Source organism: Cupressus sempervirens, chromosome 5 (assembly GCF_028749045.1).
Source record: "Cupressus sempervirens isolate cs-2001-9-10 chromosome 5, ASM2874904v1, whole genome shotgun sequence".
NCBI lineage: Eukaryota > Viridiplantae > Streptophyta > Pinopsida > Cupressales > Cupressaceae > Cupressus > Cupressus sempervirens.
The window spans coordinates 658,725,143-658,739,507 of NC_143122.1; the positions used below are offsets into that span (position 1 = coordinate 658,725,143).

Here is a 14,365-nt window from a genome sequence, read left to right on the forward strand (position 1 = left end):
TCTTTGGCTTGGCTAGAGGCTGTGTGCTAGGCTTTCTCTTTTTGGGCTCAGGTTTTGCAAGTGCTTCCTTGGCTTGTTCCTCCTCGACACCTTCTCCCTCTTCATCCTCACCCATGCCTTGTGTCAAAACAAGTGGTCTTTGGCCATGTTCTTCCACTTCTTCTTCATCTTCATCATCTTCTTTATCATTGCCTCTAATAGTTCCTTCTCCAAATTTGGCCTTGAGTTTCTTGACCAATTTGTCCTTTTTCAATGTGGATGCTATTTTTAGCTCCATTTCCACCTTTGATTTTACAACATCATAAGTGCAAAAAGGTTTTGCACTTTTGTCAATTTCCTCTGTAAGAAATGTTGTGATTGTTCCTGATTCCTCATCAATGGTTATTTCATACTATAATGGCCTTAGCCATCTAACTCTCGGCACTACTGCTTGAATATAAGTATAATCTATATCAACTAGAAAGAAAATGTCATTTATGTGTTGCTCTACTAGGGAAACTGTTATTCTTAGCCTTTTCTTCATAGATTTCTTAAAATCCTCAAAATAACTAGTCATAATTGTCTCAAAATTGTCTCCCATTGGCTCTATAGATTCATTTATTTGTATAGTAGCTGATCTATTTGTCTTCCATCCTATTTTTCCAAAAGAGGGAAATTTATTTTGAACATAAAAGAATGTACATATCAAAATGGAACCAAACTTAAATTGAGCACTTTTTGATCTTTTTATTGCTCCCAAATTCTCCATAATTGTTGTTGTAGTTCTGCCAGATCATATGTGTGATCTTTCTTTACAATTTTATAACCTACATCCACTACAATGCATGACACACTATTTAGTTAGTTTGATTAGTAGAATTGGTGTGAGATGACCCTTATTATAAATTCTATGAGTGGATCCTTGATGGTTTCTATGGTCATTCCTCTCTTATTCCATTGTGCTCTTGTGTTTTTCTCAATGACTTCCTTAGAGTCACTTCTCAAGGTCTTTGGCCAATCTAGGGTTGGATAACATATGACCCTATGTATGATTCTTTTTGTCAATTTTATAGGCCCTCCTTCCAACCATAAGCATCCATCATAGATTTTGTTCAACACTATCCTAATCCACTTTGTCTTGAAGACTATGGGAAAATCTAGGGCACACGTTAGTCCCTTCTTCTCAACAATGTAGGCATAGTTTATTGTAGGCTTTCCTTATCTCCATATCATGAATCCCTCCAATCTTGCAATTGTAACATTTTCTAACATCTTGAATCATGACTACCTTGGGTGGTATAATGGATAATGCACCAACAGGGTCGTTCTTGTATGCAACTTTGGGTATGGCCCTAAAATTTGGTTGTTTAACTTCATTGCTAACCAGCTAAACTTCAAATGGTTCCTTATCCTTAGGGTTCCTAGAGCTAGAAGCCATTTCTACAAACTAGGCTTTATCAAACTTTGAAACAACATAGCTTGGCACTTGAGAAATACCTTAGATCAATGAAATGATGTTCTATTGCTATTGAAATCTGCACAAATGCTATTTCTTTGCTTTGGAAATCACTTCTTCACTCTACTTGCTGTTTTCTCTATGTTCAAATGATGAAAAATTATTGAAAAATCAAACTGTACCCTTCAATATACTATGTTTAATGCTTATTGCATATACAACTATTAACTTGGCTTGTGCATAATTTTCTACTTTACTTAGCATAAATGCAATTTCCACTTCACTCGACAGCTATAGGAATTATGCGTACTCAACTCTAATAGAAAGTCCTTTTACTTGGCATCAACTTCTTACTATTTTGCTTGGCAGCAACTACCCATTCGGCTCCAACTAGCCTTGGCTAACAACTTGACACGCATTATCATTCACTCAACATCTAAAGGTAACTTTTCATATTTGGAAACAATATGAAAACTTAAGGTTTTCCTTCATAGACTTGTATCTAAGTTTATGCTATTTGTATCCTTTGTAGTACTATCTTATTTTGGAACTAATGTATAATGAAGCATTTGAATATCAGTCCCACATACCTTCTTTGGCTTAGTTTGATGAGGTGTGACCACTTGACCTATTAGGTGAAGTGATCCCTCCATTGGATGTGCTACTTCCATATCTTCTCTTCCATGTCTTATTCAACTCTCCTCTGATGTGTTCAATATCTACTTTCCCTTTTCCTTTGTTGAACTCAAAGGTGGGTGCCTTTGACCTTGTTGGGCAATACTTGTTGATGTGACTAGTCTTTAGGTAGCTGAAACAAGTGGTTTGACTCAACCATCTACTATAGTTACCACTAAAATGCATTCTTATGTAGTTCTCAAGAATGTGTCCATACTCTTGACAGTAGTGGTAGCTTTGCCTAGTGTTGTAGTCCCAATTTTAGTGGTGTTCATGAATTTTTGTCTTTGCTAGTTTGTTTGGTGACCACATAGGATTGGATTTGCATTCAAAGGCTCTATGTCCATACTTCTAATAGTTGTAGTAGTGTCCTTCAAATCTTGGTGTCCGGATGGTTCTAGTCCTATAATCATGTGCTTGATGACCTTTCTTATTGCACTTATGATAGTGACCCTTATTTTTAGGTTTGTCATGGTGATTGGCATTCTTGCTCCTACACACATTAGCACTATGTCCTTTCTTTCCACAAAAATGACAAGTGGATTTTGAATTCTTACCTTTGTCACTTCTTTCTTTAGAAATCTTAGATGATTCTCCTTCTTTAGTGCTAGTATAGTCTAGTCTTGACGTGTCATTGCTGGACCTAAGAGATTTCAGTAGTTGCTCAAAGTACTGAATGGCTTCATTGGGCTTGTTGAACCTCTCTACAATTTCTTTTTCTCTCCTCAAGTAATTTTGAAGCTATTCATTTTGTAACTTTACTGTGGTGATCTCAATGTCTTTGATATTCAACTCATGATGGCCATTCATCATATTACTTAGGGTATCCAGTTGCATGTTGGATATTCTTGCAAGCTCAATTGACTTCTCTTCTAGTCTATTGACTATGTTTCCCTTGTCATCTTCTATCATAGCCTTATCTTCCATGGCTATCTTCTTCTATTCAGTCACTTCACATAGCATCATGGCTTGTGATTCTCGTTCAATCTTGAGAGTTCTGATTTCTTCTACTTGAACTCTATTCTTCTCCATTAGGTCTTCTATTGTTGTATCAAACTCCTTTGAGTCTCCATTAGCAAATACTTTAGTGGTGTCAATCTCCTTTTATTGTGTATCATTCTCAGCTATGGAAATGTCTTTTCTTCTCTTTAGGGATTTCACTAGTTCCTCCCTAGCTTCTTCCAGAGAATGTAGAATGAGATGTATTTCAATCTCCTAGTTCTCTATTATCTTCATAGGCTTTTAGACCTCCATGTCTAGATCTTTTCTCCAAGTTGTAAAGCTTCTCCTAATGAGAACTTAGCTCTGATACCAATTATTGGAATTTACAAGTGGGAAGTATACTTCTGAGGGTGGGGGGGGGGGGGGGGGGGGTGGTGAATCAGAAGTACCAAACTTTAGCTAGTAAAACTTTGAACATTAATCAATACATGCATGAAACATATTTAAATAACATGAAAGTAAAAGCATGCATGAAAATATTTGACACCATATTTGATCACCCAAAAACCCTCCAAAATGATAAGGTAAAACTGAGGTGGGGATGACACCCACAACTTACTACTACAACAATAATGTAACTTGACAAGGCTACAAAGTTTGACCATGAGCGATGGTCTACCCTCTGAAAGGCCTGCCCTATTAAAGGCTTTTACACCTTGTTAAAGGTGTACATGTCTAAAGGATTTACAAAACATTCACTTGGAATGTCATAGTATTAAAGGATTTATACAATGGCTATTAAACCAACCTAATTCCATAGGATTTCATTCTACTAATACAATTTTTAGAGAGTATAGTAGAATGTTTGCCCTGATCACTTACAATCTACTATTTCTGATTCCATATCACTATTCAATCTAATGTGATCCTTGTTGATTTGATATGAAGCTGTTGTAGTGTGATACTCTATTTTGTTAACTGGTCTTACAATTCCTCTACTCTGCTAAGTCACCTTGAATGTCCTCTTATCACTTCAACCCTTTACTCCTTCTATTCTTCACTCACTTACATCATATTCCTCTTTGAATTATGGGGCTTTGACCTCCTTAAAAGGTTTTCGTGACTTAGGGTTATCTATGAATCTATGAATGATATTCATTCTTTTTGCCTCTTTAGCATTCCATTTATTTTGATTGTTTGCATGTTGATTACATAGGGAATCAAAATAGATTTGATCTTATCTCTAAGATTTGAGATCTATCCATTAGCTATCATGCAAAATGGTTTACATCTTAGTTTGTGAAGGCACAAACTCTCATGTCAAAACTATGTTACTCGGCACTTGATAAAATTGTTGCTCGACACATACTGGAATTCTGTCTGGCTCGGCACCTAAATATGCTCGACATCTGTTGTTCACTCGACACTTATACTTACTTGGCATAGTCTATTTTCTTGGCACCTAAGTGACTTAGCACTTAATCTACTTCTGACTTGACAACTATTGCAACTCAACACTTATATATATTATACTCAGCATGCATTGCTAGCTTGACATGAACTTAGCAAATAGCTTAAGTGTGTTGACACTCAATTGTCAAAACCATTCTAAGATCAACAATATGATGAGATAATGGAGAAACATATGTATAAAATATTATGATTATGTGGTCAAAGGTGATTTACATGTATTCTTAAAATCCATTAATGAGGATTTTTTATTTATTTCATATGATCAAGATGACTTAAATAAAGTTGAAATGAAGCCATGTACACTATTTGATGATAAAATTAAAGTTAGGATAGGTTCTTCAATTTGAGTAACTCTAGACAATGATGTGGACATAATTAATTACAAGGATAAGATAAGAGCTGATATATAACATCCACTAGTAAACATAAGTCATGGTAGTAAGTAAGAGGAATGTCATTATACTTGTACAAACATAAAACTAATTTAAAGTTCAAGATGAATACCATAATAAAGTTGAGAATAATAGTATGATTCAATTAAATTGAGATCATAACTCAAAAGGTGATCATAGTGACAAGCGTATTAATGATTTCCCTTTCTTATATGTCATTCATAAATTTGGAAATGGATTAAATGACTAAGCCATAGAAATGAGGGAATAATGAGTTTGTGAAAAATTATAAATTTCTTAAAGGTCAGAGGATTATTATCATGATAGAAGACATGAATGATAAGGAATAGTCTTAAGATAAATTTTTAACATTTTTTATAGGATGTGAATCAAATATTTGATTGAGGAAAGAGTCGATTCATACTTTGGGTGCCCAATACTACAATATGAGATTCTAAACTAAGTTTGTAGATATAAACGAATTGTTTCCAAGAACCCAATGGATAAGTAACTTATCTTGAACTACCATATATTTGTATTGTTTGTATGTTTACAAGGGGCATACATCCTTGAGAAAGAGCCACTAGTAAAAGTCCATGAAATGAGTTGTGATTATTCCTTGATACCGATAAAGATTTCATGTCATGAATGTAGTTGACTTGGAGAATTGAAAAATAAATGGGAAAACTAACAATATTAATGAATAAATTGACCTATGTTATGTATATCTCCATAAAGAAAGGCTATCCATATAATTAATGTTGTGTTCCCTTAAGGTCATAAAGGTCTAATTGTCTAAAACATACTAAACCTCTCATATGTTATGTCATAGTACACATTTAATTCCCTAAAGTCTTATCCACAACTCTCCAATATGTCACATGATAGTTTTACAATGTGCTATCATTTTTACATATGAGCACCCTCAATTATTTTGAAAAGTCACTATCTAGATAAGGAAAAATCATCTTAAAATATATCCTAAAATGTTCTAAAATTCTCCTAATATATTCTATCATTATATGAAGGTATTTCCTCCTTCAAATATTATGATAATTTATTCGAAAGAACTATGGACTTGAGAGAGGGAGAATGTGGACTTATAGAGAAGACAATGTCAATAAAGAATGAACATGAGAAAAAATTTAAATCTAAGAAAGACCTACTTAAGACAATCTCATTTCCAAGTTCCAACTAAAATCTCATGTTTGTATGATGTGTTTTGGGTTATCAACCAAACAAATATATAAGAAATAGGTGTCTATTGACTAATTAGACAATTAGTTTTTCTTTAAAGAGTTTTTCCTAAGTTTAATTAAGAGTAGTGTCTTTTCAGTTCAAAGGGGTATGCAAACTATTAAACTACATATGGATGTGTTGTAAACTAGTAACATAAAGGGTATTATCAAATGGTAATATATATCATCATGAATTAATAAGAGAATTTAGTGCTTTTCATTTTAACTTTTCTATGGAATGTTTCCTTATAGATGAGTTATTGTGATTTTTAAATTTTATGTAATTTAAGGCCATTTTAAATCTTTTCATGAAGAAATTATTTATTAGCATAGGATTTATGAATGTTTCAAGATTCGTTTGAGAAGTTGTCCCCAATATGTTATTTTGTCAAATTGATCTTTTTGGAGAAGTTTAATTCAATTGGAATATTCTTGTGTTAGATATATAATAATATAGTATTTAGGGTTAAATGGAAAATTGATTTATCCAAGGGAAGAATTTAAAAACTATTTCATAGGGGTATACATGAAGGGTCTAGAAGGAAGGTGACAATAAGGCTAATAAGAGAAGAAGGAATTGGTCAATTTGATATTTATTTATTTAAAATATTATCATATTATAGTACAATAAGTAGAAGATAGATAGGCACAAGAATAAGTCATAAATTAAAATATTTGTAGATAAGAATAGAAATAGAAACAAGAATAATCAAGATATCTATAAAGGAAACTAGGGAGTGAATTAGTCTACTTTAAGAATGCATGCCATTTTGAGATAAAGACTAGATGCAAGATACAAGAGATATAATATTCTATAAAAAAGCATTAGCTTGAAGATTTAATTCGTGAATAGGTGTACCCACCTAGGTTTTATAGCGCCGAGGTGTAGGGGAAATTCAACCATAATTTGGTTACTCCCAATTTGTTGGTCAAGTAACTTTGAATGTTTATACAATGAGATTAGCACACTCTTATAAATTTATAATATGCTGATTTGGGAGAAAATAACACCTTTCCCCTAGACCATATAAAAAGGACTAACCATATAGATAACATGCAACTAATAGAAATGAAACTAGTATTTTCTTATAAGAAATGAATATATACATGTATCTAATGGTATAAAATGTAATTTTTCTTGTATTCAAGGTATTAACACCCACCTCACATGAAACGTCTTTCATTTTTTACAACAATAAATAAAATAATCAAAATATCTAGAAAGAGGGAACCCACCTTTTGTAAAACCAAATTTTTTGAATCACTAACATTTAGAGAGTATAGATATGACAAACTCTATAAAGCAAAATATCACCGATAAGATGCAAGAGTACAATATACATGCTATTTACAATATTCATCTAAGGTTCTAGGGTTTCTAAAGTCACAAAGATGCAAGAAAATCAACATAAAAAATTCATTGCGATTTCAAACCCTCCAATGGTTTGAATTTTTTATTTTATAAAAAATATAAAAAATATTTTCAAATAAAATTGAAGTGAAAAAACTAATTTTTATTATCACAACCATAGTAGAGTTTGACAAAAAAACCATATGTATTAAAAAAGAAAATAAAATGTAACATGCATAGTCCATAGAGATTGACTACACAAATAGAGGGAACACAACATTCAATATTTCAACAAAAATGATTAGGATGTTATGAACTACATTGGAAAGTCATTATTACATGAAGATGTTGTGATTGATGGCAAAACATATTTATAAAGTGGTACCAAAGAGATACTTAGATGTGTTTTAATTTTTTTTAACAAACTTGGAGTTATATGGATGGATAACCATAGTTGTCTTTGATGATTACAAAACAAACTTTCTTTGTTGGGATTAGAGTAGAAAAAAATTACTAGATACTCTCCAAGGTAAATATGGAGGAAAACAATGGTCATGAAAATAGATCCCGAGCCTTTAAGAGAGAATACAAGAAACATGACAACTTACCCTTCAAAACTTAAAGCAAATCAACTTATATCTTATGAAAAAGCACTTTGATGGCAATCTCTTATTTATGACCTTCGTTGACATGTAAGCTTTAACAAATATGATATGATCAATATCATTTATCACATTTAATATCTAATGAAATGAATCCTATTCTACATCATCATTAACTTAATTGTAATCCACATCAAAATAGAAAAAATATCAATAAAAAATATTATTAAAATACCCTCTAATTATATCTAAAATATCTATCTCATATGTTAATAGTTCAGAAATAAGAACATATTATGATATTATATCTGTCTAACTAAATTAGATAATCTAGAAAAACTCCTGCATAACAAAATTAAATAACAAGAAGAGATATTCATTACCTATAATACATTAATTAATGGACAAAATATATTCAACCGACCAGCCTATATATGATAATTTGGAGGATCATCGAATAGCTCCTAATAATAACAAAATCTTCCAAATTAATCTTTTAAAAAGTGACGAAGAGACGAAGCAAAGGATCTAACGTGACTCGAGTAGCACTGCCAACCTTATGCAGCGCACTTGCAATTCGATTTGATTGTATTCTCTATTATGATTTGTAATAGTCTTTTTTAATTACTATTTCTTTAATAATTATTAACCTGTCACTATATTAACAGATGCAATGAAACTGTTTGCTGGGTATTTTATCTCATGAAATGATGAGATACCATCCGTGCTCAACCAGCTTGAAATGCATTCCATCCGCATTTTTCAGTGACGAATGTCGACACAACTTTGTGATGCACATGTCATTTTAAATCTTCATTTTCACCTTCTGTTGCTCTAATTAATGGAGCAATTGTTGATTCCGAGTCACCTTGCACTAGAAGCTACAGAGCTCCATTATCAACACTTTACTCATCTTCTCTATAAATACCTGCCTTATCTTCTCGTTGAATACACACAACACAGTCGTTGAACATATTGAGCTTCGCAATGGCTGGACGTGCGCTTTTCTCATTAGTTGCTGCTCTGTGTATCATAAACATTGCCTTAGCGGTAAATAACAACGCTCCGAAGGTCACAGATATCTTAGCAGACAAGGATGTTCAAGAAGCTCTGGGCACCACATGGAAGGAAAGCTTTGTGCAGAATCCCAAATCAGCCCAAGTGAGAGGAGGGTGGATTTACGCCGACTCCAACTATCCCGACGACCACAAATATCTTCTTGTCCAGCACGCCTCAAAAGACCGCTCTACCCAGGGTTTGTTATATGTCATACTTAATGCATATTATAATATCACAATCGTGGTTTACTATGTCTCTTAGTTTACAGTGGGAATCTGTGTATTGCAGGAGCAGGCGGAGATATTGAGCTGGACAATCCGGAGAAGGACGCCGTGTTGAGCAGCGAGCATTACAAACTTGTGGCAGACTTCCATACTCATCCCGTCGCTGGAAAGACACAGCAGAGGGCTGACTCCGACGACGTCAAGAGAGCGTACGAGAGAGGAGTGCCCGGAATAGTTGTGTCGTGCTCCGGTGTGTTCTACTTTGGCCCCGAGCATCGGGCATCCATGGATGGACCCACTGGCTACCCTCAATCTTCAGGTGAATCTTACAATGGCCAGAAGGATGTGAGGTTTGGCGATAACAAAAATGTTGCTCCAGGCCAATGCAGCCCATAAACCAACTCCCATTACCCATTAATAATACTATGCCAGTCCTACCAACTCCACCTCCACAATCATCGTCATATTATGTTCATGTTTGATGTCTGTATGAACTCCCACTATGAATAAGTTAATGGTGATTTCAGTCTGAATTGACTTCCATGTTGCTCTGCAATGTGGCATTTTATGTCATCACCCTGTTGCATGAACCTTACGTATGTATTCGAATTCCCACCATAAATAGAAGTTGATTTCGGCGTGAACTTGTCTTGGTGTGGTGTACGAAATTACAGGTAATTTTTACTCCTGCATTGAATTTGTTTAATATTTGTTATTGTGAAATATGCATATCCGTGCTATCTTTCTTTTAATACTTTTTATCGTGGAATTTAATTTAATTTAATTTGTGATTTCTTTTTAGTTGTTCTAATTTGGATTCATGATCTATTCTTGACATAATAATAATCATAAATTATGAGAGGATGAGCACAAATTAAAAAATAATTAAATTTAAAATTTAACCTTTTCACTCCTTTTTTAGGTCTTTATGAAGTCTTTAGTATAGTATTAATCTGATATATTATTATGGTACGACCTTTAGAGATATTAAATATATACTTATAACATTATAATAAGAAAATTCTTAGATATATTTCTTTTTTAGAAATGAAAATATTTTCTTGTATTATAATATTAGTTACTTACAAATGATTATGCATATTTTTTTTATAGTTCTTATTATTGTTAATTTTAATCATCAACAATGCTGATCTAGGAGAAACAATTATAGTCTCAAGTCAATGATCCTTTGAATCATGCTTCTGGAGATTTTATAAATAAATTTTAATATTAAAAAGTTAAAAGAAATTAGAGGTCTTTTGAGAATCATCTATATTCTAACAATTTTATGCAAAGTAACTCTAAGATTGAATTAGACAAATTCTTAGAACAACATAGTTTAAATTTTATTGTCACACAATCTTTTATATGTATGAGAGGTTTTGATTCTATATTACAGCTCAAAAATTATGATCAAAATATTATACACACACACGCACGCACGCACGCATGCACGCATGCACACATGCACGCACGCACACGCACACGCACACGCACACATGCACACACGCGCACACACACACACACACACACACACACACACACACACACGCACGCACGCACACACGCACGCACGCACGCACGCACGCACGCACACACACACACACACATTTTAAAATCAAAATTTTATCATCTGATTTAGCTATAAATTAGGTTATTATTTTCATATTCATTTAAATCAATAACAATAAAGAAATCTAAGACAATCCCTATAAATTTTATCCTTCATATAAATTAGTATTTGAGATTTACTTTTATGTTTGATTATCTATTTCATTTTCATATTTTATCAATCTTCCCACCTCCTCTTATCCTATTTTTTGATCACTTATTTTCATAGAATGGATTTATAATTTATCATAAAATTTATTTCTAATAGACTATTTTTCCACCCATGATTTGGCTTTTCAAATTGATGCCTAATCTACATCTTTTAAGTTTTATTAATTTATTCTTATAGTTATATTTATTTTTAATTTATTCTTAGATTATTCAAACTACCCTATAATGTTTATAAATGGTACGAACCATTACATACCAAATATAAATTCGACTACAAATTTGAATTGCTTTTACATAATTTCTGAAACTACAAGACTCAACCTTTTTATGATGCTAAAATAAACTAACCTTATCATGTGTTTAAAAAATAATCTTAAATGAATATTAAAAAATAATATATTATATCATTAGAATTACTACCATCATAGTGTACTAAAAAGGAGGCACAATTTAGGGATGACTAGAAAGATAAAAGAAAAGAGAAAACACAACAATTTTCTAATATATATATATATATATATATATATATATATATATATATATATATATATATATATATATATATATATATATATATATATATATATATATATATATATATATATATATATATATAATACTAAAAAATAAGTCTAAGGTTGTATTTTCCTTAGAAAAGAAAAGATTACATAAAATCATTTCATCCTTCTCCTATTCAACCTTGAACCTGATAGAACTCATTTACCAAAAAATATGATCTCTCATAATGTCTCCATTTCAAACCTTCAACATATATAATTGGAAAAGGATAGCCTAACTTTTAAGGATGAATATATCTTACAATATAGTAATAAAGAATGTATAGTTAAATGATATAAGGTCTTTTAGATTTTTGATGCATAAATGGGTGTCTAAATAACATTCTCAAATTGGGTTTCCTTATTAAATTTCAGTGTCAAACATTGTGTGGATTTTTTTTAAATTTTGATGCTACTTGCTATTTTGAAGTTTAAGTTTATTATTGATAGTGATAAGTTTCTGCAAGTTGGCACATATAGAATAGAGAGCTATAATGAAATGAATAAGTTGGATTATAGTGAACAATTTTTATCAGTGAATTATTGGGTTAAATTTATTTGAAGTTAAAAGTGTTTGATTTATATGTCTAGACTTTGGGATAAGTGATTGCCCCCCCCACCCCCCATTTCATCGACAAATATTCTAGCAGAACTAAGATAGAATAAAAGACCTCTTATACAAGAAAATAGTATTTTTTAAAATTATTACTAGTATATTAGAGAACTATAAATTCTCTTCCACACACACACACACATGGACATGCACATGCACACACATGCACATGTGCACATGCATGTGCGTGCGCACGTGCACACACACACACACACACACACACACTCGCATGCACACACACACACACACACACACACACACACACACACACACACACACACACACACACACACACACACACACACACACACACACACACACACACACACACACACACACACACACACACACATGAGTAAAGTATATGTACCTAAAAAAATAAAGGTTTATCGTGTATATGATTAAAATTATACATAGAATTAATAATTAAATGTATACAAGTTTGAAAGCTGCAATAGTTTGTACTTGAATAATAAACCTTTTGCACTTACTCAATCTTGTTTTGCTAAGAAGTGGAATGAAAAAGGCATATCATTGATTGGTGATTCTTTAGTTAATAATAAGCTTGGGCTATGGGAATGAGATCTCTAAGGAATTTGAGATCCCTAGAGCTCAAAAGAAGACATATACTCTGGTGACTAAAGTGATTGGCAAGGAAAGGATGTTATTATGATGAATAGTGAAACATCTCTTAAAAATGCAAAATGGATTGATGGTAGTAGTATTGATAAATCTTCCACTAAATAGATATATGGTAGATATATGCTATGCTTAAGACTAATAACTTTGTGCTATTGTAGAATGCTAATTATTGGGGGTTTGAATGTCCATTCTCTAACTGGAAATTCTTGTTTGAGTATTTTTGGAAAGGACCCTATGAGCCTAGAGGTATTCATTTTAGATAGTTGTTGTTGTTTAAAAAACTTGCTATTGGGCCTATGTTGTCTACCATTAATGTTAATCTGGTCATTTTTAGTCTTTGTAATAAACCTGAAAGCTTTGAGCATGTCTTTTTTGGATGTTTGTATGCTAAGAAGATTTGATCTACTTTCTTTGGCCTTCCTGTTGTTTGGAATTGTAATGTTGGTTTTTCTTGGTGCGAAATCCTTGCTGGGTATGTTAAGTCTTTTGATCCCTTTGTTAACAAGTTTTGGTATGCTCTAACTGGTGAAGTGTTTTGGATTCTTTGGAAAGATAGGAACAAGGAGATTTTTCAAAACATCAAAAGATGTCTTGTTGAGTTTAATCTTAAATTCACCCATTTTTATATAATGTTATAGGTTTCATTTTGCTTGGAGATTCCAAGATCTAGATTTACAAAGCTAATGCATGATGGTGTAATCCAAGTATTCCAAGATGAAGTGAAAGCCACATAGTATATAAAGAAATTTCAAAGCCTCCTTCCTAAGGAAAAGGTAGAAGAATTGAGCAATATTTTGAATAAGTATCATTTGGATGACTCCCAGACTCAAAATGTTCAATGTAGTTATCAGTCTACTCGATGGGAGATGAACTAAAGGGTGGGTTCAGTCATGAATCAGGGGGAATTATCCTAATAGGAGAAGTCTAAAGTGTAAACTATTGGTTCTTAGTTTTTGGGGGTTGTAGCTGATATGTTTCAAAATGCAAATAATGTAAAATTTTTATTCTGGTTCTTTCCTCAATTCTAATTTGTGAGGGTTGGTGCAATATTTATATGTTGGACTTTATGTTGCTTAAACTCTTTCAATACAAAAGAAAATTGTAATAGATATAAATACAAGTCCACTACCTTCAATGAGTAATCATTTGAATCAATACATGAATCACATAAATATTGACAAATTTGTTATACATTCCCAAACTATGAGTGACAATAAAACTAGAGTCTTGTTTGGATTATCGAAAAAAAAGTGTTTTTAAGAATTAAGGACTAGTAATGATGAAAAATATTTGAATAAAGTACGAGAAGATGTGGATGCTATTTATAAAGTACATTAATTAACAAATAAAAGAAAAAATAATAAATATGGTTATGTGCAT

General features: G+C 32.3%; 1 protein-coding gene across 1 annotated transcript; it reads left to right on the top strand.

The window, feature by feature from the left end:
• Positions 1 to 9,058: 9,058 nt before the first annotated feature.
• LOC149557605 (uncharacterized) lies at positions 9,059 to 10,035 on the top strand. Its single transcript, XM_089786012.1, has 2 exons — positions 9,059 to 9,363; positions 9,456 to 10,035. Exons 1-2 carry the CDS (start codon positions 9,096 to 9,098, stop codon positions 9,785 to 9,787), a joined length of 600 nt encoding a protein of 199 aa, XP_089642138.1. The 5' UTR covers positions 9,059 to 9,095; the 3' UTR covers positions 9,788 to 10,035.
• Positions 10,036 to 14,365: the final 4,330 nt, after the last annotated feature.

What these genes read in the sequence shown, in the direction of transcription:
- LOC149557605 (XM_089786012.1), top strand. Translation starts at nt 9,096, where the DNA reads ATGGCTGGACGTGCGCTTTTCTCATTAGTTGCTGCTCTGTGTATCATA. An exon ending in AAAAGACCGCTCTACCCAGG is followed by an intron (nt 9,364 to 9,455) that starts GTTTGTTATATG and finishes TGTGTATTGCAG; the next exon opens with GAGCAGGCGGAGATATTGAG.